The 23,918-nt window shown below is 46.0% G+C and overlaps 4 protein-coding genes across 4 annotated transcripts; 1 reads left to right on the top strand and 3 right to left on the bottom strand.

The window, feature by feature from the left end:
* Positions 1 to 91: 91 nt before the first annotated feature.
* Positions 92 to 392, bottom strand: PHALS_04804 (uncharacterized protein; the record flags this gene model as incomplete). Its single annotated transcript, XM_024718647.1, has 2 exons — positions 92 to 214; positions 291 to 392. 2 exons carry the CDS (start codon positions 390 to 392, stop codon positions 92 to 94), a joined length of 225 nt encoding a protein of 74 aa, XP_024584025.1.
* Positions 393 to 2,453: 2,061 nt separating this feature from the next.
* On the bottom strand, positions 2,454 to 2,694 carry PHALS_04803 (uncharacterized protein; the record flags this gene model as incomplete). Its single annotated transcript, XM_024718646.1, has 2 exons — positions 2,454 to 2,508; positions 2,579 to 2,694. 2 exons carry the CDS (start codon positions 2,692 to 2,694, stop codon positions 2,454 to 2,456), a joined length of 171 nt encoding a protein of 56 aa, XP_024584024.1.
* Positions 2,695 to 11,288: 8,594 nt separating this feature from the next.
* PHALS_04802 (ferredoxin-dependent glutamate) lies at positions 11,289 to 16,040 on the bottom strand (the record flags this gene model as incomplete). Its single annotated transcript, XM_024718644.1, has 1 exon — positions 11,289 to 16,040. One exon carries the CDS (start codon positions 16,038 to 16,040, stop codon positions 11,289 to 11,291), a length of 4,752 nt encoding a protein of 1,583 aa, XP_024584023.1.
* A 911-nt stretch (positions 16,041 to 16,951) lies between these two features.
* PHALS_04801 (Uncharacterised protein family Cys-rich) lies at positions 16,952 to 17,523 on the top strand (the record flags this gene model as incomplete). The annotated part of the gene is made up of 2 exons (XM_024718643.1): positions 16,952 to 17,090; positions 17,147 to 17,523. The coding sequence occupies 2 exons, from the start codon at positions 16,952 to 16,954 to the stop codon at positions 17,521 to 17,523; spliced, it is 516 nt and encodes a 171-aa protein (XP_024584022.1).
* Between the last annotated feature and the right edge of the window lie 6,395 nt (positions 17,524 to 23,918).

Below are 23,918 nucleotides of genomic sequence, written 5' to 3'. Positions count from 1 at the left end.
CTCATTATGCGCGAGTCAAGGTGACATGATGCACCCGTTTGTCTCTTCGCCCGACCCTTTAACCCTCAAACTATTAAAGACTGACAACAGTCTAATCCTCCTCTTCTTCGTCATCTTCCGATATCGCATTTAGTCCTGTTGCCGATGAGCTAGAGGGAGAGCTTGCAATCTCAGCTGCCACACCCGTGAACGACCGTCGCATGTATGAAAGTTCCTGAATCAAGAAATAAAGAGCAAACAGATCCATTAGTGACTACAGTGCTACTTCATCGCAAGTCTGCTAAACGTACCTCAAGGATAAGAAAGGCCATCTCATCTTCGACGTCAAGAGAGACAAAGGAGCTAAGTTGCCGCTGTGCGCTGTCGCATGGAATTGTGACGATGCTTTCCATTCTCGATGAATCAAAAGTGCAAATACGTTCGTGACCAGTCGCAAATACGAAAATGAATCACAAGGTACCGAGTATACACTAGGTACGATGCGAGACATGACCACGTCTTGCCTCTGTACTGTAACCTAGTTTAACAATGACCGCGTTACTGTCTGTTCGGGTAGAAATATTCACGTCATTTGGGAAGGTTACCGATAAATTGCGACGTCATCAGAAGCCAATGACGCGAGCTTTAGCTGCTTTAGGACTTTCACGCGCAAAAGCTTCTTTAGATTCTGATGCTTAGTATGATCATATTTCGTAAGAAAATGTATTATGTCAGTGGCGACATAGCGATCCCAATTTGATGTTGCGATATGACGGTTGAAGTTTGGCAACGTGATCAAGTTAAACGCTCCTTCGTTACCTTTTAGATGTGTACACGGTATATCGCCTACTGGACAGAAAATAGTTTCTGTTCAGATAAATTTATCATCAAATGGTAATTTGCTATTAGCATATAACCAACGAAGGCAACAATTTTGATTGGTCTAATAGCGTAATTTAGGTAACTTTAGTCATGAGTTCGCTAAAATTTGCTACTTTATAGCATCATCTTTTAATATATCAATGAATCCACCATCATTAAACAGCAAATGTGCAAGTTATCATTCGAGTCGATTGCAACAAAAAAGATTCTATAGTTTTGATGATTAGTCGTTTGCTCTGTTCATATGCAAAGCACAGCTTTATTTGTATCACACGATGACACATCGGTCATTTTTTTATTCCGCGCTGTGAAGATGCAGCACGAGCCAGTACCTAAGAAACAAGAGCAGATGGTTGAACGGCTACACGCGTAACTGCGAAGACTGTGAAATAGAATACATACCATGACAAGGTGTTGTACTAACTACACTGTTATCAAAATTGTCCCTCGCACTAACAACAAGGCTAAGACGTACCAAACGAACTACCATAATAAAGTATCAGATTCTGAAACGACGGAAATGAGGAGGATACCCCCCACCAGACAGTAAAGTCTGTGAAGCATGCGAGCTGTTTGTCTTGTGCGTGCTGTGCCATCATCTGCGTTTGGGGTGCAAACCTTTTTCTGTGCGAGGTGCACGGAAACCCTGTTGCACTTGGTACATTTATCATCAATCTGAACGTGAGTCTAGAAAGATTGTATCTTAAGCGAGAATCAAAAACGAGTCACGTGGGGCATTAGCCCTAGAAACAACTCATTGAGCTCCCGATCCTAGTTTCTTTGACAGGATAGTATTAATCAAAGAATTGAAGCCCAGACGGGCGATTGAACACTGGTAGGCGCTCGCCAGATTTGACCTTAAACCGATAAGACATATCAGGCGCACTTCAAATAAGTACCAGTTAAAGTCTGCAGCCTCTTACCGTTGAGTCAATTATTAAGTGTTCATCTTTCCGTGGGAAGGATAAAATAACCACTTTCTGGGTACAAGAAGTGGGGATGGCCATTAAGAGGCCACACACTACACAAAGCGTCACTGCATCGCATTGGTTTTCTCCAAAATTGCACAGGAATGGGCATTATGTGCGGTATTGATTAGGTAAAGGAATTTTCGGCATGAAAGTGTGAAAGCCCGAGATGCAGTTGGTGTATTAAGCAATTAAGTGGGTGTACATGCGATCAAAACTCTTGTTCAATGTTTGAGGTTGGTGTTATCGGACTATGACTCTCATCTAAAAACACCTGTTGCCATGTTGCCGGTAGACCCTTTTCAAGAGGCAACAGATATCATCATCGACACGATGAGTCTTGGATTAGGTGCGGCTCATTGCATATTACCAGCCTCATTTGATGATGTGGTGGATGTCGTACTAGATACGGGGCACAATGTCCGTGCCGCGAGCGCTGGATAGACACGTGAAGACGAAGGCTCTACGAGCGCATCCAATGTAATAAATCTCGGGAAAGACGAGTCATGGAAAACACTTCTTCCGAATGGCTCGCACATATTGCACACCAGCGTGCCTCGATTGGAGATTTAGGAGGATGGAGCTCTCATAGAGGATCAGTTAACGCATGTTCGCATGGGAATTCTAAATCACATTAGGTGAGAATAGACCCCATGGAAATGCACTTTGTACTTTTGTACTTCGTGTAAATCAAGGTTAATCCAGCTCAGATGGAACGACAATTTTCTATATACGTGCGGCTAGCAAACCAGTATTCAACGCCGCTATTACCGATGTTCAGTTTATTCATTTTTGTAGGAAGTGCTGATACATTAGGAAGCGCGTGAATTACACGCGACACGCAATTGTCAACATCGATCGACATTTTAAAAGATATCGATCACGGACGCGATGTCCGTGTGTCATACGATAGGGATAACAAGTAACACATAGAAGGGATTCTGAACCCTCAAGAAATCCCTGAGAAGATTGCATATGTGGAGCAGTGCTTCGTCCTGGATCCGAAGTCGAGTTGCGATCGCATGAAAGGTATGTTGCAGGTTGATTGCCATGATCCCTAGCCATTAGTCCTAAACATGATTCATGTACGATTCTGCAAGGAATTATCATTGGCATTCATGCACTACTCTCCTCGTGAAGCTTTTGTGAGTCATAACCCACCGATGCTGAGCAGAAGAAGCGGCTTCCTCGGCTACGTGAAGCTGCGATAGCTTTGGTAGCCAGGATACATCATCTTACGTAACCAGTGACACTTGAAAAAAAATCTTGGGCAAAAAAATCTAACAACACAGATGTGGAAGTGAGTTGCGCTTTCTAAATGAAAAGGTTGCTAGCGGGTTTGTTGCAGTCCTCACCGTGTTGTTCTGAACAGGTGGATAAGTATAGCTGGGGCTAGGTTTCTTTCAGGCAGAACGGGTCGAAGCGACTAAATACCATTGTCTCCATGGTTTATATTCACTAGATGAGTCAGAGCAGCAAAAAAAAACATCGTGGATATAGACGAAGATAATCACAAGACAGGCAAGGTTCTGGCAAAAATAAGTTAAGATCATCCTTGTTACAATGTAACGGGGCCGCTTAGTCGGCTTATCATGTGGCGCGCTCACCTTGCAGAGCATTAAAGCTTCACGAGATTGTGGCGAAATCGTTTTACTCGTGAATAAAGTTATCGCCAGTTACTCGAAAAATAAAGAAGAGATTACTAAGTTAGTCCCAAATGAATAATGTTTATCCTTGTCACCTCAGGCAGAAGCTCTCAGCGAGCTTGAAGAGTCATTCTAAGGATATGCTTGCAAACGGTCACCTCAGTCAATCTAAGCCGGAAGTTCTATTGTTGAATTCAAGACGGCGAGACTTAAGAGATGATGTAACTTTTGAAGGTGATGATGCTAAGAGCATCCTGTACAATCTGAACTGACACTTGTAATTTGATAATTTCCGGGGGTAACCGCATACGGTATTGACAGGGCTAGCGCCAAGCTCATGTGACATTATATTGATCGGTTTTTAGTTTCTGTGACACTTGGCACTGCTATGCACACTAAAGAGAAGGGTAAATGAGGGTGAGTTTAATAACAGATTGATTTAAATAAAGTAGGTGTGCTTTTTTTCAAAAGCAAGGTACATATTGATCATTTGGTGCACATACCACACCTCGTATTTCTCGTCGGTCATGCTGCAAGCCGCGACGTCGGGCAGAAATGGACGGTGGCATGTAGGCGAGTGAGTCAAGACATCCCGGATAGTCTGCGCTGATAATTGTGCATTATATATTTACTTTGATGGTCTGTATCTGTAGCACCCGAGGATTTAAATGTAATTTGGACACTGCCGCGGGTCTGTTGATGGAGATCTTGATGGACAATCAAGCGATTTAATTTTGGCCAAGTCAAATCACGTGAACGGAAAGCACGAAAGTGTCAAGAGGTGGTCGTAACACTAGATAATAATAGTGGTAAAATAGTTGTATCTCTGTTGGCGAAGGCTCTGCCGTTATTGTAAACGCGGATTGGGTCGGACACATTGTCGTCAAGTGATTTGATGCTAAGGTGAGAATAGAATTAAATATGAATGAAAAGACAGCATTTTTACAATTCCCCAGAATCAATATAGTGATTCTTACGGACGCATCGGAATAATTATTCTAGCGATTCATAGACATAAGAATAGATAAGATCAGGTGTTGGCGCGCAACCGCGTGCCTTTTGATTAGATTGTACAGTGTAAGTAGAAAATATACTATGCACTTTTGAGCACATCCGTTTTTTATTGCTTATTTTTGTCCAGCAAGTACTTTACCGAGAACATCTTTGTAAACACCGTATGATTGGCTTTGTTCCACCTACGAATGCTCAACTTATTCGATGTAAGTAACGTTATCGCAAAGCAAACAACCCGACCAAAGTACACGCTATAAGATACCATTGTTAACAGCTGCTAGTACATGACTCCATCCCAACTTTTATGTGATTGAACCATATATAAATGGTATTGAAAGGAGCTGCATATATTAGTTGCAACATTAAAAGGGGTGTGGGCTTTATGAATTGTACTTAAAACAGGAAACTCAGCAGCGAACACATTATCAATTTATAGTCTATTGTCTCCGGGGTCGTTGATTACTTACAATAAGTAAAATTGTGTCGATTTTTGATTATGTGATCTCATGTGACTTACATTTAAAATTGATATCACCCTATCCGTCTTCCCAGCATTGGCACACTGATATTCGAATAAAATGTAAACAGCACATAGGTGCGTTGTCTGATTAAACAGTCCATGGTGTAATTTTCAAAAGTTTGAATGAACCGAATAAATGGACTAATAATTTACAAACCCAGCAACGTCACGTTGTGCTTGCATAAACCAAGCACTCCCACCTACTCATGCTAATTTGTGAAACGTGCTCTGGCGTGGAGTCTTAAGACAGTGCTACGATGGTTGCGATTCAAGGTGTGACAGAGTGACAAGTTGAGAGCACTGCAACTAAAGTCTATTTATGTCCGTAAAATGTTATATGCGTGATTCAAGGATATGATCCGTTCTCTCCGTGATGCATATACTTTGAATACTAGAACCTGACATGATTGCGCTTAAGTGCATGATTCAGTTTGCGAATCGGGCCTAAAACGCCCTTTACATCCGTCCTAAACAATTCGACTTCAGCGAATAGGATGTCTGTCTAAATCGTTGTCTCATGTTTGACTTTGTGAAGTCAAACAGGACGTGAAAGTCGTGACACCCCCATCAAGTTCGGTTCCTGCTGTCAACAATCTAGTATTTTTCGAGACAGCTAATACAGCTACCGAGAGACAGAAGCCGAGGAGGGTGCATCAGGTCGTAAGCGGCACGGACGCCTACACCATCACACCGAAAGCCGGAATTCAAACTCTCATGTGTTTTAGACTGAGGATAGCTCTTTCACTTCATCCAAGTACGAATAGTAGCTTTGAGCATCCGCCAGCCTGATCGCCCCTAGCCCATCGATCAATTTTGTCTGAGGCCGACTCTCTTGTGGATGCCTCTCGTGTATCTTCTCGGTTGTGGTGACACGTCGACTCTTTTTGATAGTCACGCCGTGTGTCCGACGCTGAGATGTGTCCCATCTCGAATTTTCTCCCTTAGTTTCGTCATACTGCCTGGACTGAGTCACGCTCAGCGGGTCGGAATTGAGTAGCCGCTTTGGAGCAGAGGACAACTCAGCTACATAAAAAAAGACAGAAGTTGCTTTATCCGCAATAGAGCTCTTCGCGTTCAACGGACCCGTAAGAACGAAATCTTAGAATGGATTTCGTACACTTACATGATACAAAAGTTGTGCTCACACCTGCTTAGACATAAGTATGAGTCATTTCTTTTTCGCTACTATCGTGAACGGTCCAAAGTAGCAGGGTTACAACTTGACTTGTCAATCATTTCATTCAACAAATTTCTGCTCGTCAATTTACCCGTGTGTACTTTACCTGCCTCTGGCATCGGCGTGATGTTTTTCTTTACCTTGTCAAGACCACTGCGTAGCGTCTCGTGCGCACGACGCTTAATTTGTTTGATGTAATATCTCTGATGTAGGACTAAGTGTAGCCGGGCTAATAATAGCAAATTGTATCTGATTGGCAGCTTCTTTCTCACTGATATCGGAGCCTCTTCATGGCGTGCGGTGGGTTCAATATGCTATTAATGTAAGAACACCAGTAACGCGGTCTCTTCGAGATATAGCTCCGCAGGGTATCCTCCGTGACCCGATTCATGTATGACGACTGACCATCTGATTACAAGAACTCCGCTTTACAGCGCGGATGTCCGCTCGATACAATGGCTGCCGGAAAACACTGGTGACAAAAGACGGCTTGGACGCAACTTCACCGGTAACGTTGTTGGTGACAACAGCGAGGTGGGCCAACTTCCTCAGACAGTCCACAACATTCGTCAGATCCGGAGCTTTCAAGGCTTTCTCTCACGGCCTTACAGGCCGACACTTTCGCCGCATCCTAACACTCTGAGGTATCTTTTCTTTGGAAAATGTGAGGCGGTTTACCATGTCGGCATAGTTTGCAATGAACTTGTACAGGTAGTTGGCCAGGCTAATCCACTCACTGAAGTGCTTTTGGAACAAACGGTCTGGCCATTCTTCAACAGCCTATATCTTTGCGAGATCTTCCTGCAGACCATCCGAACTCAATGACCAAAAACAGAAATATAATTTTTTAGCCCCGGGCTACATTTGTCTATATTTGCCAATAGGGACAAGTGTATTGTGCTCTTAACAACTATAAACGAACATGCTATCAAGGGAAGATTGTGCACAGCCACGATGTGACATATGAAGTAGAGTCATTCGCCGCTGGTGAGTACGACAAACTAATGTACGTCCTACGGTATACATTAGTTTCTGCACCGCGGTGGGAGGGATTTTGCTCTCTCGGTAAGATAATGCTTACCGAAAAGATCTAAAGCCCAAAATGCTGTGGGCTGCGCTGTTTCGCAATGCACTCATCCAGCATTCGGCATTCAAGCCAGAATAACGACGGCATTTTGCTCATTATAACATACACTCACTGTCTCTTGCCGTTAGCCTTTCAGACACACAAAGCTGTCGCCAATTGTGGAGATATACTTGCTCACCGAACGTGCTTTGTGCTAAAGACGGAGAAACGTCAATCACGGAACACGGCTCCCCTGGTGAAGGGCAACGGCGTGTGACGCACTGTTTAGTTGAATCAAGTCATTTTTATGACGCGCTTCTCTATTTGGGGGTAACATAAGCGGTGGATCTCTCGTCATCACGTCAAGATTTATTTTCAACATTGGATAAAAATGAATTTCAGCAACCTTGGAAATTCCACTTTTAACAAAATAATGTCTTTTAAACTCCGTTCCAAAATTTTGTTTAGGTGGGTTTTCGAACATAAATTCGATTTTGTAATGTGGTTTAAAGTAGAAATAAGTTTTATTTTTTGATATAGACGAAATCGTGATAATTTTCCAAAAAGCGTTTTGTCTCGTTTTGTGCTGCTCGCAAAGCACAAATTTGTGCTCTGCAAGTTTCCTCATTGGCAGATAAACTCATGATGGTCGACGAGTCTGGTTCTTCATCAGGTATCAGCCGTGGCCTGTTGTTGATCTTGTCACAGAAGGATATTTTTTCAGCTCTATCGGAGTTTCTGCTGGGTGTACTGGGGGACGCCTTACTTTCCCTATGATGTCCCTGGTCATTTCATTTACGGATGAACAGTATCTCTCGCCTTTTGACCATGGCGATTGAATGCTTCGCACAAAAGTCTCGTCACGCGCTAGCGCTGACTCGGCAGGACCGTCGCATTGTGAAAGGGGTGGGCTATCCTTTCAATATTCAGGCCGGGGTCTTCTACTTGCGACTAGGAGTCAATCTTCAGCTACGTCGGCTCTGGCATATATTATCGGGACGCCCCTTCTCTCTCACTCTCCACTGACCCAAGCATTAAAACCAATAGCCAACAGTTGTTCTTTACCGTCCCACCGGACTACATTGTGACTACCACGACATAAAATCGTTTTTTTCTTGTCCACACTCTTTAATCCGCAATATACATCTTTTTTCGTCTTATCCTAGGACCTCGGTACTGGCGCTTCTACGTTTTGAACTCTGCTCGAGGCACTTAGCTCTATCACTTCTATAATTTTGAGAAATTACATGTCCTAAACGAAAGCTATCGCAGCTTCATGCCCGCGCCGAAAGCGCTACTATTTATCTCCCGGTTTGTCATTGCTCCATCGGGTGAGACTGAGCTTTTCTGACTTCCACTAGGCCCATGGCTCGTGAGGCTAGAAACACGTAAGAGATTCTATCACAATCTACACCAAGGACTAAACTACGTTTCATGCTGCCAAACTTCGGTTGAAAATTTATTTGATTTCGACACTTTTTCTTCGTGTCATCATCGCAAGACGAGCAATATGGTATCTATATACGATATCTTCAAAATATTCGCCAATAGTCAACTGTGTTCGACAGTCGTGCGTCTTGCAAATCGAACAACGCTCGTGTATCTTTCAAGACTTATACGACTTTACAAGGCCCGAAACGATGATATCAACAACCAACAACCCGAAGCTGCGAGTCTTTAATCTCATTCATCGGAAGGCTTGTTGCCAATGATCACGAACTCTATCAGGTACAATTTAGCCCTGTTGTTTCCCAATAGGCCACCCTACTCCTACTGACAACCTGCCTTATCTCCCTGAGGGTTTCGATATTCGCCTTTGCATGGGACACAGACCTTTCGTACCTGTAAGGCGAGAGAGAAAGGGGCACGCAATGCACAGATGTCTCGCCTTTTTGAGGATATATCATATGCGGATACCCCAGAGATGTTCAGCCCCGCAAATATTCCTATTATTTTACTCAGCATGGCTAAGATTCATCGCCACCGACGCGTTTATCAAGTTTGCATTCCCATGGCCCCATCCAATGTGAATCGCTCTGTTTCCTCGAAAGATACAGAGAAGGTGCGGTGAGGTTTCAGTGCGAGCGTCACCCTTTTAGAAATCTTTCATGAAGATAATACTCATTACCACTTCTGAAAGCAAGTCAGACGCCACTGCGGCAATAATAACTATTCTGATAATCTTCTCCGTTTCTCGCCTCCCTTTCTGAGTACGCAAGTAGATTGCGCAAATACTATACGCCCGGTTTTGGCGGTGCGAACACCAGCGGCATCTGTTGCTTTTAATCAAATCGGTCCACATTTGAACGTTTTTCGCCGTCCGACATCACCGAAAGACGCTCAGCATCAGCGGTTTGCTGATGTTAAGCATGCAGGTCTCTGCATCCTTGCTTTCTATTTCGGCGCCTGGTTGGGGCTAGCGCATTCTTGAAGCTGGTGAGTACTTTCAGTCGAGCGATTATTAATACTTACCAATTCTTTGAATTCGAGACTAAAGATCGACAGAGGTTGTTAGGGTTTGGTCTTTTGTTTTGGTAATATGATCATTTCATGCTCCTGCCTTGTCAGTCATTACATTCCTCGGTCGTGGGATTGACCGCAAGTGTGACCAAGTGCAATAGATTGCCGTTCACTTTGCTTTTGGGGATATTTGACACCTAGAGTCCGCATTGGCAAACGCACGGAGGATATGTTTGCATGCTCCTACTAGGAAGTGGTTTGCTCAAATAAATTAAGCTTAATACTATACACATTTTCACATAATACAACTGTCTTCCTTATCTAATAATCAGCTTGTATGAATACCGATAATCCTCTACTTAAGAATACGAAGTGTCATGTGAATTTCATACAAGCGTTGGCGGTGCGTAAGCCACTACTGTACCTTGAACTATGCGCGTGACCGTTAAAAATCTACAAGGACATCTCAGTTTCTGACAAAAAGCTCAACGAGTGCTTCAAAATATTCCTATAATGAAGCGTTTGATGTTCCGCTTTTGTCGCAGCTTAACCGATAAGCTCTCCATTCTTAAAGTTATTAGGCTATTCTAATGACATACACTCGGTCGTCTACACGGACAATTTGAGATGAGTTTGGTGGAAGCTTGAGATCTACAGGTAACGGTATGGGCCGCATCGGAAAATCAAAAAGCTGCTGCGAAAGTGAGGCTCCAGTTCACTGCCACGGTCGAAAGCAAGTTTCTAATACTGCATGTGTTGTTTGAAAGGCTAAAAACTGGCCCGAGCGTCCTGCTGGCGCTCTTTTGGGTGCTACAGGACTGACACATTTGGTGACATGTGGAATGAACACACGCAAATTGTGATTTGTATTAAAAAGGAGACGCAACTATTTGATTGACTTCTATGGCTGCCACGTCAAGCTGGTCAACTCTCAGTAACTGCAATGTTTCTTGCTCTCTTGTCCCAACCAATCTTGTTGTTGTACAATAGCTCAATAAGATTTGGATACGAAAGGATTACACACTGCAGATTTTCAAACCCGATATCGGGGTGAAAAGCCTCATACACTAAGCAAGAATTAGTGCGCTTGTTTATACCAAATTCGCAACTTCTAGAAGAAACGAAGCAGCTACTTTTGCTGTCTCAGCAGTCTCATCAACCGCCTCACCTGTCCCCTCACGACTATGCATTGGTTGATTATCTTTTTTAGCAAAGAGGCGGAAATGCGTTTCAAGTGAGCTTGAAATCTGTGCTGCATCCACGATGACATTAATTTTGGAACTGTCGATGATCAGGGTCGATTTTTACTATCACAACCAAAACCGCAATAAAAGCTGTCGAATATATGTTTCATAATTGCGTGTAAGCACCATGTGTGGAGTCAGACGACTGTATGTTAGACATTGATGCTCTCAAGGCTTGCATTTTTCTTGTACGAGGTGGTGAGTTCTTAAAGTAAACCTGGTAAGACGAACAAATAGAATAAAATCCCTACTTGCTCTAGAATTTATGTGCAAACTATCATTTCTGTTACCTGTCTACCTTTCTCGTTTCCCATGCAGATTTTAAGTACAAGTTACAAAGAAGCAGATGCCAGCATTTCTGTCTCCTTTACGACCGTTGCGCCGTGAAGTAACACCCGCTCATAATCGGATGGCATTACCCGCATGAACTTGTACTTTGAAGAGTTCCAATTTTCCAACACCTTTTGAGCCTTTGGCGATTGTGTGCGCTCAAAGTGCTTGACGATAAGAGCTTTGACCTCCTCGATCTCAGCATCTCCTGCCGTTTCAATGAGCGGCGCCACGCCAACCATGCCCATGTTGCACTGTTTTTGGAAAGTTTTGTCCTCGTCAAAGACATAAGCGATACCACCAGACATGCCAGCTGCAAAGTTGCGTCCGGTGGAGCCTAGAATAACTACGCGACCGCCCGTCATGTACTCGCACCCGTGGTCACCGACACCCTCAACGACAGCTTTTACGCCAGAGTTGCGAACGCAGAAGCGCTCACCTGCTTTGCCCGAGAAAAATGCCTCGCCGCTGGTGGCGCCGTACAATACAGCGTTGCCGACAATCACGTTTTCTGGGTTGCCACGCTCGGTAAACTCTGAACTCGGATATACTGCGACCTCGCCGCCGGACAATGCTTTACCAACGTAGTCGTTCGAATCACCTTCTAAGTCAAGTCGAATTCCCTTGGCCAGACCGAACGCCAGACTCTGGCCGCCGTGGCCCTTGAGTTTTAAGTGAATCGTTCCGTTTGGTAAACCGTTTTCGCCGTAACGCTTGCAAATCTCGTGCGACAATGTTGCACCAAGCGTACGGTCTAGGTTTGACACGGTGTCTTCGATGACCACTGGCGTTTTGTCTTCAAGAGCATTCTTGGCCTTTTCAATTAAGCGCATGTCAATGCACTTCTCTACTACGTGGTCCTGCTCGATCTCTTTTTTTACTCCTGCACCCTCGTTCAGCGAGCTGGCGTTGATCAAAAGTGGAGATAAATCTAGTTTGCGACTCTTGTAGTGTAGAGCGTCTTGATTGACTTTGAGAAGATCCGCGCGTCCAATTAAATCGTCGAGCTTGCAGAATCCGAGACGGCGCATGTAGTCGCGTACCTCTTCTGCGAGCATAAACATAAAATTCACTACATGCTCGGGTTGACCTTGAAATTTCTTACGAAGCTCTGGATCTTGTGTGGCAATACCAACGGGACACGTATTCAGATGGCACTTGCGCATCATTATGCAACCAAGGGCAATAAGCGGACCAGTTGCGAAACCGAATTCCTCGGCACCAAGCAAAGCAGCTATCATCACGTCACGGCCAGTCTTCAGCTGCCCGTCAGTCTGCAACTTTACGCGGGAACGAAGGTTATTCAGCACAAGCGTCTGCTGCGTCTCTGCAAGTCCTAACTCCCACGGAAGTCCACCATTTTTGACTCCAGTCCACGACGAGGCACCGGTTCCACCATCGTGACCAGATACGGTAATGTGGTCCGATTTTGCTTTGGCAACACCAGCTGCAACCACACCGACACCGACTTCTGAAACAAGCTTAACAGAAACTTCAGCAGACGGATTTGAATGTTTGAGGTCGTGAATCAACTGAGCTAGATCCTCAATTGAGTAAATATCGTGGTGGGGCGGAGGCGAAATCAGGCCTACGCCGGGGGTAGTATGGCGCATCGAGCCAATGTAATCGCTTACCTTGTGGCCAGGTAACTCACCGCCTTCACCAGGCTTCGCACCCTGCGCCATTTTGATTTGTAGCTGATCGGCATTAGTCAAATAGTTCATTGTGACACCGAAACGTCCTGAAGCTACTTGTTTAATGGCCGAGCGACGAGGATTCGGTGGCTCTCCAGGCTTTGAAAAACGTTTGACGTCTTCGCCACCCTCACCAGTGTTGCTACGTCCACCAATACTGTTCATTGCAATCGCCAGTGCTTCGTGCGTTTCTTGAGAAATACTGCCCAAACTCATAGCACCAGTATTGAAACGCTTTACAATTTCTGCAACACTTTCCATCTCGTCAATTTTGGGCATTTTGTCTTCCTCGACAAATTTGAAATCCAAAAGGCCACGCAAATTCACGCGCTTGCACAGAGCGTTTGTCTCCTCGACGTACTGCGCATAAGCCTCACGTGAGTTTTCCCGCGCAGCTCGCTGTAGAGCCACAATATTTTTGGGTGAATTGTAGTGGATCTCAGAGTCATTCCGAAAGTGATAACTGCCAGGGTTGCGAATCAATGGTAGCATGTCCGAGTGCAGCGGGTATCCAGCTTCATGAAAACGTGAGATATCTGTGTACAAGGCTTCAAAGTCTGTACCCTGAATACGCGAGTTGGTACCTTCGAAACACATGCTAATGATGTCATCGCCGAGACCCACAGCTTCAAATACCTGCGCGCCCTTGTACGACTGGAGCGTGGATATGCCCATTTTGGACATAACCTTCAAAATGCCTTTGCCTACCGCGGCACGGTATTTGTCAAAGACTTCTGCATTCGACATCGTTTTCTTCGAATGTGCATACAGAAGACCTTCGTCATTCATCTTGTTCAGCGCCATCTCAGCCATGTGAGGATTAATAGCGTCTGCGCCGAATCCCAATAAAGTGCAAATGTCATGTACCTCCTTAGCATCACCACACTCTGTAAACAAAGCGACACTTGTACGCTGCTGTGTGCGTAACAAATGCTGATGTACAGCACCAACCGCGAGCAGTGACGGCACGGGGTAGCGATTAACACCAGCAAGTTTGTCCGACAGCACAATAATTGGGGCCTTTTCATTTACAAGTGCGTCAGTAGCTTGTTCGCAGAGACGGTAAAGAGCTTCTACAAGACCGCGCGCACCACTGCCTGCAGCAAACGTAGCGTCCAATACTTTTGGCGTCCAGTCGGAATTATTTGTGCTCTTCAGCGCGTTCATTTCAGCGTTCGACATCACCGGGTCCTCCACCATAAGACGCTTGGCGTGTTCGGCAGTGGCGTCAAGAACATTGGCAGCAGGACCGACGGGACACATAAGACTCATGACTAATTCTTCACGAATCGGATCAATTGGTGGATTCGTCACTTGCGCAAACAATTGCTTGAAATACTCAAACGGCAGCTTTGGCTGCTCCGACAAAACAGCCAGCGGCGCGTCATTGCCCATACTACCCAACGCCTCCTTTCCAGTGATGCCCATCGGCATCATCAATAAGTCCATCGTTTCCGTTGTAAAGCCAAACATGTTTAAACGGCGATTCAGCTCGGCGTAATTTCGCTGGCGCTTCTGTTGTGGCATGTTTTCTTTTTTAATAGCAGTTAAATCTGAAAGTGAAACAAGATTCTCATCAAGCCACCGTTTAAACGGACGACTTTCGCTTACAGTTCTCTTCACCTCGTCATCGGACACAATCAATCCACGTTCAAAATCCACCAAGAACATCTTACCAGGTTCAAGACGACGTTTATACTTGATGTCTTTTTCTGGTAGATTCTCCAACACCCCAATCTCACTCGATAGAAGAACATGATCGTCTTTTGTGACGTAGTATCGGCTTGGGCGTAGACCGTTGCGATCCAGAGTAGCACCAATGTACTTACCATCTGTAAAAGCCATCATGGCAGGTCCGTCCCACGGCTCCATCAGCAGCGACTGATATTTGTACATGTCCTTCTTGTGTGGAGCAACTAACGGATCGTTCTGCCAGGCCTCAGGAATCATCATCATCATACCTTCAGGCAGTGATCGATTGCAGGAGCTGGCCTTTGTAAGAATTTCCAGTACCGCGTCGAAATTCCCAGAGTCCGACTTAGTATCAGAACATACCGGCAGCAAATCCGACGTGCGATTGCCAAAGTACGAGCTGTGCAACGTGCCACCACGAGCATACATCCAATTTTTATTGCCGCGTAAAGTGTTAATTTCACCATTGTGACACATTATACGATTGGGCTGCGCTCGATCCCAAGAGGGGAATGTGTTTGTTGAGAAACGTGAGTGCACAAGTGCCACGTACGACGTGAAATCGTTTGCAGAAAGATCGTCGTAGTACTCAAATAGTTGCTCGGGTGTAAGCTGACCCTTATACGTGATTGTACGATTACTCAAAGAGTTAACGTAAAAGTCCGAATACTTCTTCTCGTTGATAGATGTGACAACACTGCGAAGCCGCAAAAGCTCCTTCTCGAAATCGTCGCCCGATAGCGTTGGATTCTCGTGAAGTACCATCACCTGTTCAACATGGGGCTCAGAAGCAAGAGATGTGGCTCCTAGAGTATCACATGTCGTGGGTGTCACTCTCCAGCCCACAACCTTCAAACCCATGGCGCCAGCGATATCATCAAACGTCTTCTTAGCCAATGGAATATCATTAGGAGCGCTCTTGTTAAAAAAAACATTACCCACGGCATACTTTTCCTTTTCAAGGTTTAGAAGCTTTGCAGCGGGACCAAATTCGCCGTTTTTAGCCACTCGCTGGATAAATTCGTGTGGCAGTGCGACTAACATTCCAGCGCCATCACCAGATGCGGGATCGCAGCCGCAACCGCCGCGATGGGACATACGCACAAGCATTTCATTAGCCTTTACGACTGTCGATCGTGATGAATTCTTCTTTAAGCTAGCAATCATTCCAACACCACAACTGTCCTTTTCTTCAAGCTTGCGATATAGTCCCTTTTGTTGAAAAATTGCGCGCTTATCAGCGCCTTTGCCAGGAATAGCACGGAAGCCGCGCACATCATGTGGACGGCGTGTTTTTAGTGCCGGGAGGCGATTTAAAAGGGTAGAAGACGACGATAGAAACGCAGTGCGGTGGTGGATGCGGAACATACCAACCTAAATTGAATGTGACCGAGGTAAGATGTGAAATGGTCAAAAGTTTTATGTGCGATATTGTGTATTAAGTGAAGGTGGTGGTGGAGACTTTGCCAGAATTAGAAATAGATACTTAGTTGTGAAGAATGTCAATACAGTATTAATCGATATTGTCAATTTTAGCTTTTTATCTTACTTTCGGTGCGCACCATTAACTTAGAACTAGTTCTCAACCCAAAATTACAGCAATAGAGCAATTACGGTCAGAAGACTTTCATGACTTCACTTCGACACGACTTGTGCCAAACAATTAGAAATTCCAAGGATTGAATATGTGACGTCTAAGCCCATTCCGTATTGCGCCAACCGCAAACAGATGTCGGTACGACTGTTACAGTACTACAACAGTTGAAGCGTAGAGATGCTATACCGCTTGAACTTAGTGTGGATTAACTCGAATGTTGGTAAAGCATAGACAATAAGCTGGTTATTGCAGCGATAAATAAATGACACAGATAGCTGGAAATTTTGCTTGTCTTTGGAACGAAGTGTGTACCCTTGCATTCCGTCATAGTGACTAGGCTCACAGCTTGTGCTATTCAGCTCACAATCAGAGCTCCACCTTGTCTATGGCGTTGCGCTGTCACGGTAAGTTGCAGTTCAAACGCCTTGCGCCTCGTCTATCGAGCTGCCGATTGATAAACGACAGGTTCAAGTTGCAGCAGCTAGAAACAAGGCGATCGTGCCGCCGAGCCTCGAAGCTAAACATACTGGCACGTGCCAATGTTCACCGTCAGATTACCCGACAAATTGTACGTACGAGGATGTGCGCCGGTTAATGTGAACCGTCGCGCTGTGAAAAGGCGTATCCTAAGATCCGCCTCGCAAATCTAGTCAATACAGAAGCTAAAGACTTAAAAGTGACAATGTTTGGCAAGGCTGACGACCCGAATGTAGCAATGGTTTCAGCGCCTGCAATTGAAGGCGTTGACCATAATGGTCTTGTAGTGGGCAAGTGGAAGAACGGACTCTTTGCCAGCTGCTCCAAAAACTGCGTCCCAAACGGTATGTCGATTACGTTATGTCTTCTATCAAAATTAACTTTATACTGCCTGTGTTAGCCGTCACGCCGCTATTATGTCCGGGAATTTCCATGGCGCAGATCTGCTCACGTTTAGGCCTCGCTAATTTCTTTTCGGTTCTGTTTTCGTACCTGTCGGTCGACGGTCTTGTTGTCACAGCAGTGGCAACTAAAATAGATGTAGTGAGCACACTCGCCGTCATTATGGGTGTGCTAGTATGGCTCTTCACTATCCGCATTCGCTTTCGAATGCGCTACCTTTTCTCCATTCCAGGGTCGATATTGGAAGATATCTTCACTTCCGCTTTTTGCTGCTGTTGCTCCATCGCGCAGATGGCTGACCACGCTGAGTCGTTTGAGATCAACACCTTTGCAGTTTTGCCGAGAGCAACGCTGCCGGGTTATACCTTTGGATAAATCTAGGAAGTATTTGAGAGTATGAACGTATAGCAATGAGGCTAGTGAATGATCGACTCCGTTATTAAGATCTCACAAAATATGGTTAGTTTATTAACTCTCTTCGAAGTTAAACAAACATTCATGACGTATTAAACATTGTCCACTATTAGCGAACCCACGAGAGTTAGGGAGACCATCTTTTTATATATGGATCACTGAAGTAACAGAAGTTGAGATGTGGTCACTTGAAAAACGATGCTTGTATGGAATCTGATGGCAAATGTTGAAAAAAGCGATAGAAATACAAGTTGACAGTGCTTTTTTCCATCGACATTCACGGTGATGGAAAGTTATGTGTCATTTCCATGGTGAAATATATACCTAAGTAACCCCACTATATCGAGCAATGCAATTGCCAACAATATACAGCTGATTGGTGATCGACTACATCTTTACGCACAGCGAAGAGCACGTCGTATGACTTTTGTTCAGCACTCATTTTTAAGCAGTCGGCTTTGTTTTAATAACCTTTTGTGATATCAAACTCATGTTAGCAGTAGCAGAGTTTGCTGACAAGATCTTGTGGCCACAAAGGGCTCGTAAAGCCAGGCATGATACTTGAATGAATGTGAGTTTAAGCTGCATTAACGTGAATGAACAAATAATGAGACTTTGGTATATCAAATATTTTTAGATACTAAAATATAACATTTTTTAGTATCTAAAATCTCATTCCACTTGGTTCAATCGTGAAAATTGAAAAATATATCGGTATTCATTCTCTTCTGTTCTTATCTCTTCTCGAGAAGGAATTTGAATACATATTGCAGCGGGGCTACCGTAGCTTTCTTGCTAAGAGGAAGTTAGGCTAAAGTCTGTGACCTTCGTTCTATACTTAGAACCAGTACGAGTGTAGCGAGCACCTTGTGCCGTCGGAAACGGAAGTTGTTGGACTCCGTGCTCAGAACCAGTTGCTGGTTTATTTTCTAGGTGGCCGAGCACCTTTAGGCACCGCCCCGGCACCAACAGTTCCGTGTTCACTTGCGCCTAATCCCGGTACGGCTTCAGTAAGCTCACATAAAATACCGGGTGGGTGCGCATCTTTCTCGGGAAGTTCAGCGTATACACTAGCCCTCGCATTGCCACGACCTTAAAAGATTCATTTAACCGTGGACGGGACTTCATCTTAGCAGAAACCGCATGTATTTGAAGATTTTTAGCATTTGATAAAACCAGATGACCGACCTCAATGTTTCTGACATTTCTTCTTCCTTTTCTGTCTGCATATTTCGTCTGCATGTCTTGGTTTTCAGCCATCATATCGCGAACGTGTCGTAAGACACTCAGTCTAGTAGATAGAAAGTATCCGACTTCTTTACGCACGGTGTAGGGCTGACATCAGCTAGCCGTTCGACTATTCCTCCCCACCAAGCCCTGAGTCATGGGATGGCGGCGTCAGCGGGACGCGAGGATGATCGAGTCCGTTCACGAAGAACCGGGTATATCCGATAGATGAATGCACTGCATTGTTCAGAGCATACTTTACGAGTGGCAACATAGCGCTCCAGCGCTTCGGCGTCTTCGACGACGCGATTCACGCGCTCAGTCTGATCATCGGTCTGCGGACGGTCCGCTGTTGACATAGTCGACTTGGTGTCCAGCATCCTGAAAATTTTTTTTTAGTGAAGTGCGGGTCTCTATCCAAGACAATTGACGCCTGGAGTCCATGTAGTTGAAAGACACGATCGACAAACATCGTCGCTGTACCCACACCGTCGATGGTGTCCGACATAAGCCATCTTGCTCAAACGGTCGACAAAGACAACGACACCCATAATGCCCGCCGAGTCTTTCGTCAGGCCACACAGAAAGCCTATATTCATGGACTGCCGACGCCCGGGGGGTGCCGATAAACTGGCCAGGGCGCCGCCGCATTCGGAGATGGTTTCACCGTTTGACACGTCTTGCACATGCGCACATATGTGCTTGTCTATTTGTACATCTTGGGTCACCAGTAGTGGCAACTCACAGGGCTTTGGGTCTTCCCACGACCAAGATGACGACTGAGTGGGGTCATAGATAATACAGTATTTCAAATCCTCATCGTGAGGACCACAATTTGTGGCCTATCTGTCGAGTCGGTGCTATGATACAGCAACCCGATATTCGACGATTATCGGTGTAGCCTGCGCGCAATCGCGACGACAACTTCTTGTCCGAGTTTCAAAACTTCTCGTCCCCCGAGAGTCTGTAGCAGCGCTACGCACACCGCGTATGCGGCGCGAATCAAATCCATCACTGACGTCGTCACCGTCGTGACATGAGCAAGCTCATAATCCAGTCTGCGTGATAACGCATCAGCCAAAGCATTCTGCGTTCCTAGCTTATACTTTACCTCGAGGTTGTATTCGACGAGGAAAGAGAGCCACCTGACCATCCTCTGCGAGTGGTGAGGTGACTGAGTCGCAGTGCGTAGTGATGCATGATCTGTGTAGATTACAACAGCTTAAAGCCGAGGAGGTGCACTTTGAACTTGACAAGTGCATACTTCACCGCAAGTAATTACTTGTCGTGATCTTCTCCGCAGTCTTGAGCTGGCGAGATTCGATCTTGCCTTTCGGCGTCTGCATGCAGCAGTGCACAGCCGATGGCAAAGTCCGAAGCGTCGCAGACGACACTCAAGGACGATTGCGATCTGGTAACGCCAGTATTGGTGCATGAAGGGGGCTGTCTTTGACCCTGTCAAAAGCCTCTCGATGCTCGATGTCCCAACACAATTCCGTATCCTTCTTCGACAATGGACGTGCCGTTCCCGGAGAATTTGCCCTATACTTGTGCAGGTAGTTGGCGAGGCCAAGCCGCTTGCGCAAGTCTTTTTGTTCTTTTAAAATTGGCCAGTCCACAATGGCCTAAATCTTAGCGGGATCCGCTCGAAGGACACGTTACCCCAGTAAAGCACTCTAAAATGGGAATCTCTTCTGCGCCGAAGATGCACCGATCAGCATTAGCATACAGCTTATTCGTACGCATGCACTCGAGCACCGCTCTCAAATGAACGATGTGGTTTTCCTCATCTTTCCTTCCGTGTACCGCACAACTGTAGACGACGATGTCGTTGAAGTATGTCTGTGTATATGCCCATCGGGGCCTGAACGATTGCGTTACCAGACGATTAAATGTTGCTGGTGCATTTGACAGCCCTTGAGGCACCACCAGCCACTCACAGAGCATCCCGCTCGGATGCTCCGCGCTGTCAACCGAATATCGCTCGCTCTCATTAGCAATTGGTAATATCCATCGACCAAGTCGAGTGCGCTGTACTTTATATAGTCGTCCATATGGTTCCGGAGAACATCCTTCCTAGAAATCAGCGTTCGTGCCGAAATAGTGGCAGCGTATAGCTAATTATAAGCGTGAACGATACGCCGCTAGCCGTTCAGCTTCCGGACACAAAAAATTGGTGTCGAATGGGGAGACTTACTCTCACGCATCATTCCTGCGTCGTGTTTTGCACGGAAAAAGGCGTCAATGACGTCGCACTGCTCATTGGGCAAGGTTCATTGGCGTGTTACGCAGTATTTGGTTTCCGGAATCAGGTCAATCTAATGACGCACACCTCGGTTCGGAGGTAGGCTCGACTGTGGGTCTCTGGAGACGACCTCATGGACAGCTTCATTTAGAAATGACGATGAGTTGATCTCCTCTTCCGGTCGTATAATGACCACTGTGGCTAAGTCGCCTGCCTTCAAAGCACCGCCAAACGTTTCGAGTGATATCTCGTCCAACTCAAGAAAAGAATTCACCGCGGAAATAGCCTCGAGGCTTATGTCGCCATCTTCCCACCCCGTCATACCGTTGACGAGGGTGTAAAGCTGTGCGCTATTGGCTACCTTTGACACATCCTGGGTCGGGGTTGACGTCCAACGTCTTGCAGCAAACATATGGCGTCGCTGTCGCCTCCTCATAGATGCTTTACGTCACATCGAGACCAGTGTAAACACGCACTCAGCATCGTCCAGCGTCTCGATCTACTGCTCCACCGGAGTCTCGATGTTATTAACAACATCCGACGAAGAGCTGCAAGCTCTGAAGTCTTTGTCCAGTGGATAACGTACCACTTCACGCGCATCTGAAGGGCCTTGCATCTGAAGGGCCTTGCATCCGACTGGCCTTGCCTTGGACCTCGTCCGACCATGCCACGAGTGGCATGCTACGACAACTTTGAAACGTGAGCAGTGCTCACAGGATTACGTGCCACTGCAAGTGCATCGCTAGGGCCTCGCCCTCGATGCCTCGGACCTCGTCCGACCACGCCACTCGTGGCATGCCGCAACTAACTCGATACTTGAGTGGTTACGTGCCACCACGTGCATCCCTGGGGCCTTGCCTCGCGGCCCCTGGTTGACTTTGCCGCGCATGGCATGCAGCAGCGCTCAATGGGTCACGTACCACTCCACGCTCAGCACGCGCGCCATGCTCGGGAACCCTGTCCGACACACCTTCGGTGTTCGACAACTCGGATACTCCAACCTCCAGCTCGCTGGTCTTTTCGGTCCAGTGCCCAAGCCAATGGTATTACTGCTCCCAGTATAAGTGGGTTTCTAAATCACCAAAGCTCCACCGGGAGACGTGCGCGTAGCACCCAACGTCTTCGACCTCCAGACGTTCCATGGCTCATGATGTTCGAACTATGCCATACCAAAGATGAGGTCAAACATTGAATGCAAGTCTAAGACTAAGCAGCGTTTTACGCTATCAAAGTAAAATAAAACTTGACACCGAGGAACACAGGGACCTTCGGTAACGTGACACGTGTCCCCGTCGCTAAGCAAACAGTGACGATGTCACTCAACCGCGCTTTCAGCGCCTCGGCATGCAGTTGACTTTCTTTTATCGCAAAGCGTCTAGCAGAATTGCCCGACGCTCCAGAATCAATCAAGATCTTCTGTGGCTTTTCAAAGCCTTTCACGGTCGCTTTTACGACCAGCAAGACACACGTCCCGTGTTTAAGAGCATGTAGCTTTTCGGAGCTGGACCCTGCTGACCTCTACCTCGTTAATGCTCAATAGAACTTAATTCTCCCCCAGTAGATCGTCTCGCGTCTACTGGGTGTTGTCGTTTCCCCGTGACAAACTAGAAAACTGGTGAGAAGCGTGACGTTGGTTCGATGAACCTTGACATGCCTTGCGCAGAAAAAAACAGTCCGAAGATGTCGAGTGTCTTCACAGACAAAACAACGTCGAGTGTTCGAGCGCTGCCCGGCAGCTCAAAGCTCTCCCTTCTCTTTTTTAGCATAGCTGAGATCCATCAGCTCAAGCCCGCCCGACGAGCTACTAAAGTGTGCATTTCGACCAAGTCGTGCTGACTCAAGTTGAATTCGGCATTCAATGCCATATTCACTATATCTTCAAAAGAAGACGGTTGCACACGGAAGACTTTCATTCCAGCCACACCAGTGCGGAGGATCTCTATAAAGACGGTCCCTGTGACTACCTCAGGGAGAGAATGACGGCTCTCAACTTTTAAGAAAGTCCATCAATTCCTTCTTACCCTGTCGGGTGGCAGGTAAAAGCGATTGCTCTCGACGCCGACATCTTCTGCTCTAGGTGCTCGAGCGAGGTATTTTCCTTGCCATAAAACGCCTTCAGGCGCGTGCTGATCGCTTCACGTCTTTGTGAAGCGGTGCTGTATGCCCTCAGGGCCAAGCAGAAACATCAGCGTTTTTACCCGTCCTGCATGCCCTGAAGCATATAGAGGAACGGCTCCATCCTTACAGAGAATCGGTCGTAACGACTTAAGATTAGACTGACTACAAGTGCTACCAAGTGCTGCGGGTTTGCCATAGCTCTTCTGTTTAGAAGAAGCTAAATTAAGGTCGGCGACCTCGTTCGGTACTTAGAACCAGTACGAGTGTAGCGGATCGCAATTCGCTTACTTCAAAAATAACCACAACCTACACCCGGGGCATATACTCTCTTCCGCTTAAAAATGTAAACTGTATTTTTGGGTTTTATCTGCGGTAAAGCCGCCTTTATCTAAATTATAGATAATTAAATTGTAAAACTTAAATAAAATGCATAACTACCGGCAGTTTATCTACGTACTGACTTCTTCTAAAGGCGTAGCCACACCATTGTGGAACTACACCGACTTGTGTAACCCACACCGTTGTATGGTCACACCATCTTGTGTGACCCACCCTTCATGCCAGAGCACGTGTGAATCAGGAAACTGGCGGTCAAAGAGTAAAAGGCGGTAATTGTACGCCTGGAGATGCTCATCAACTTTGAAAATGCGCTGGTAAGGCACAACTAGGATCACACTAAACGGGCGTCGGTGGAGGATCAGACCGTTCCCATCATGAGGCTGCAGATTTTAAGCGTCCAGGTCTATGAGGGTCAGGACAGAGAAAG

Source organism: Plasmopara halstedii (genome assembly GCF_900000015.1).
Source record: "Plasmopara halstedii genome assembly, contig: Scaffold_2680, whole genome shotgun sequence".
NCBI lineage: Eukaryota > Oomycota > Peronosporomycetes > Peronosporales > Peronosporaceae > Plasmopara > Plasmopara halstedii.
The sequence above is the reverse complement of the archived record's forward strand: the minus strand, read 5'-3'. Positions and strand labels throughout refer to the sequence as shown.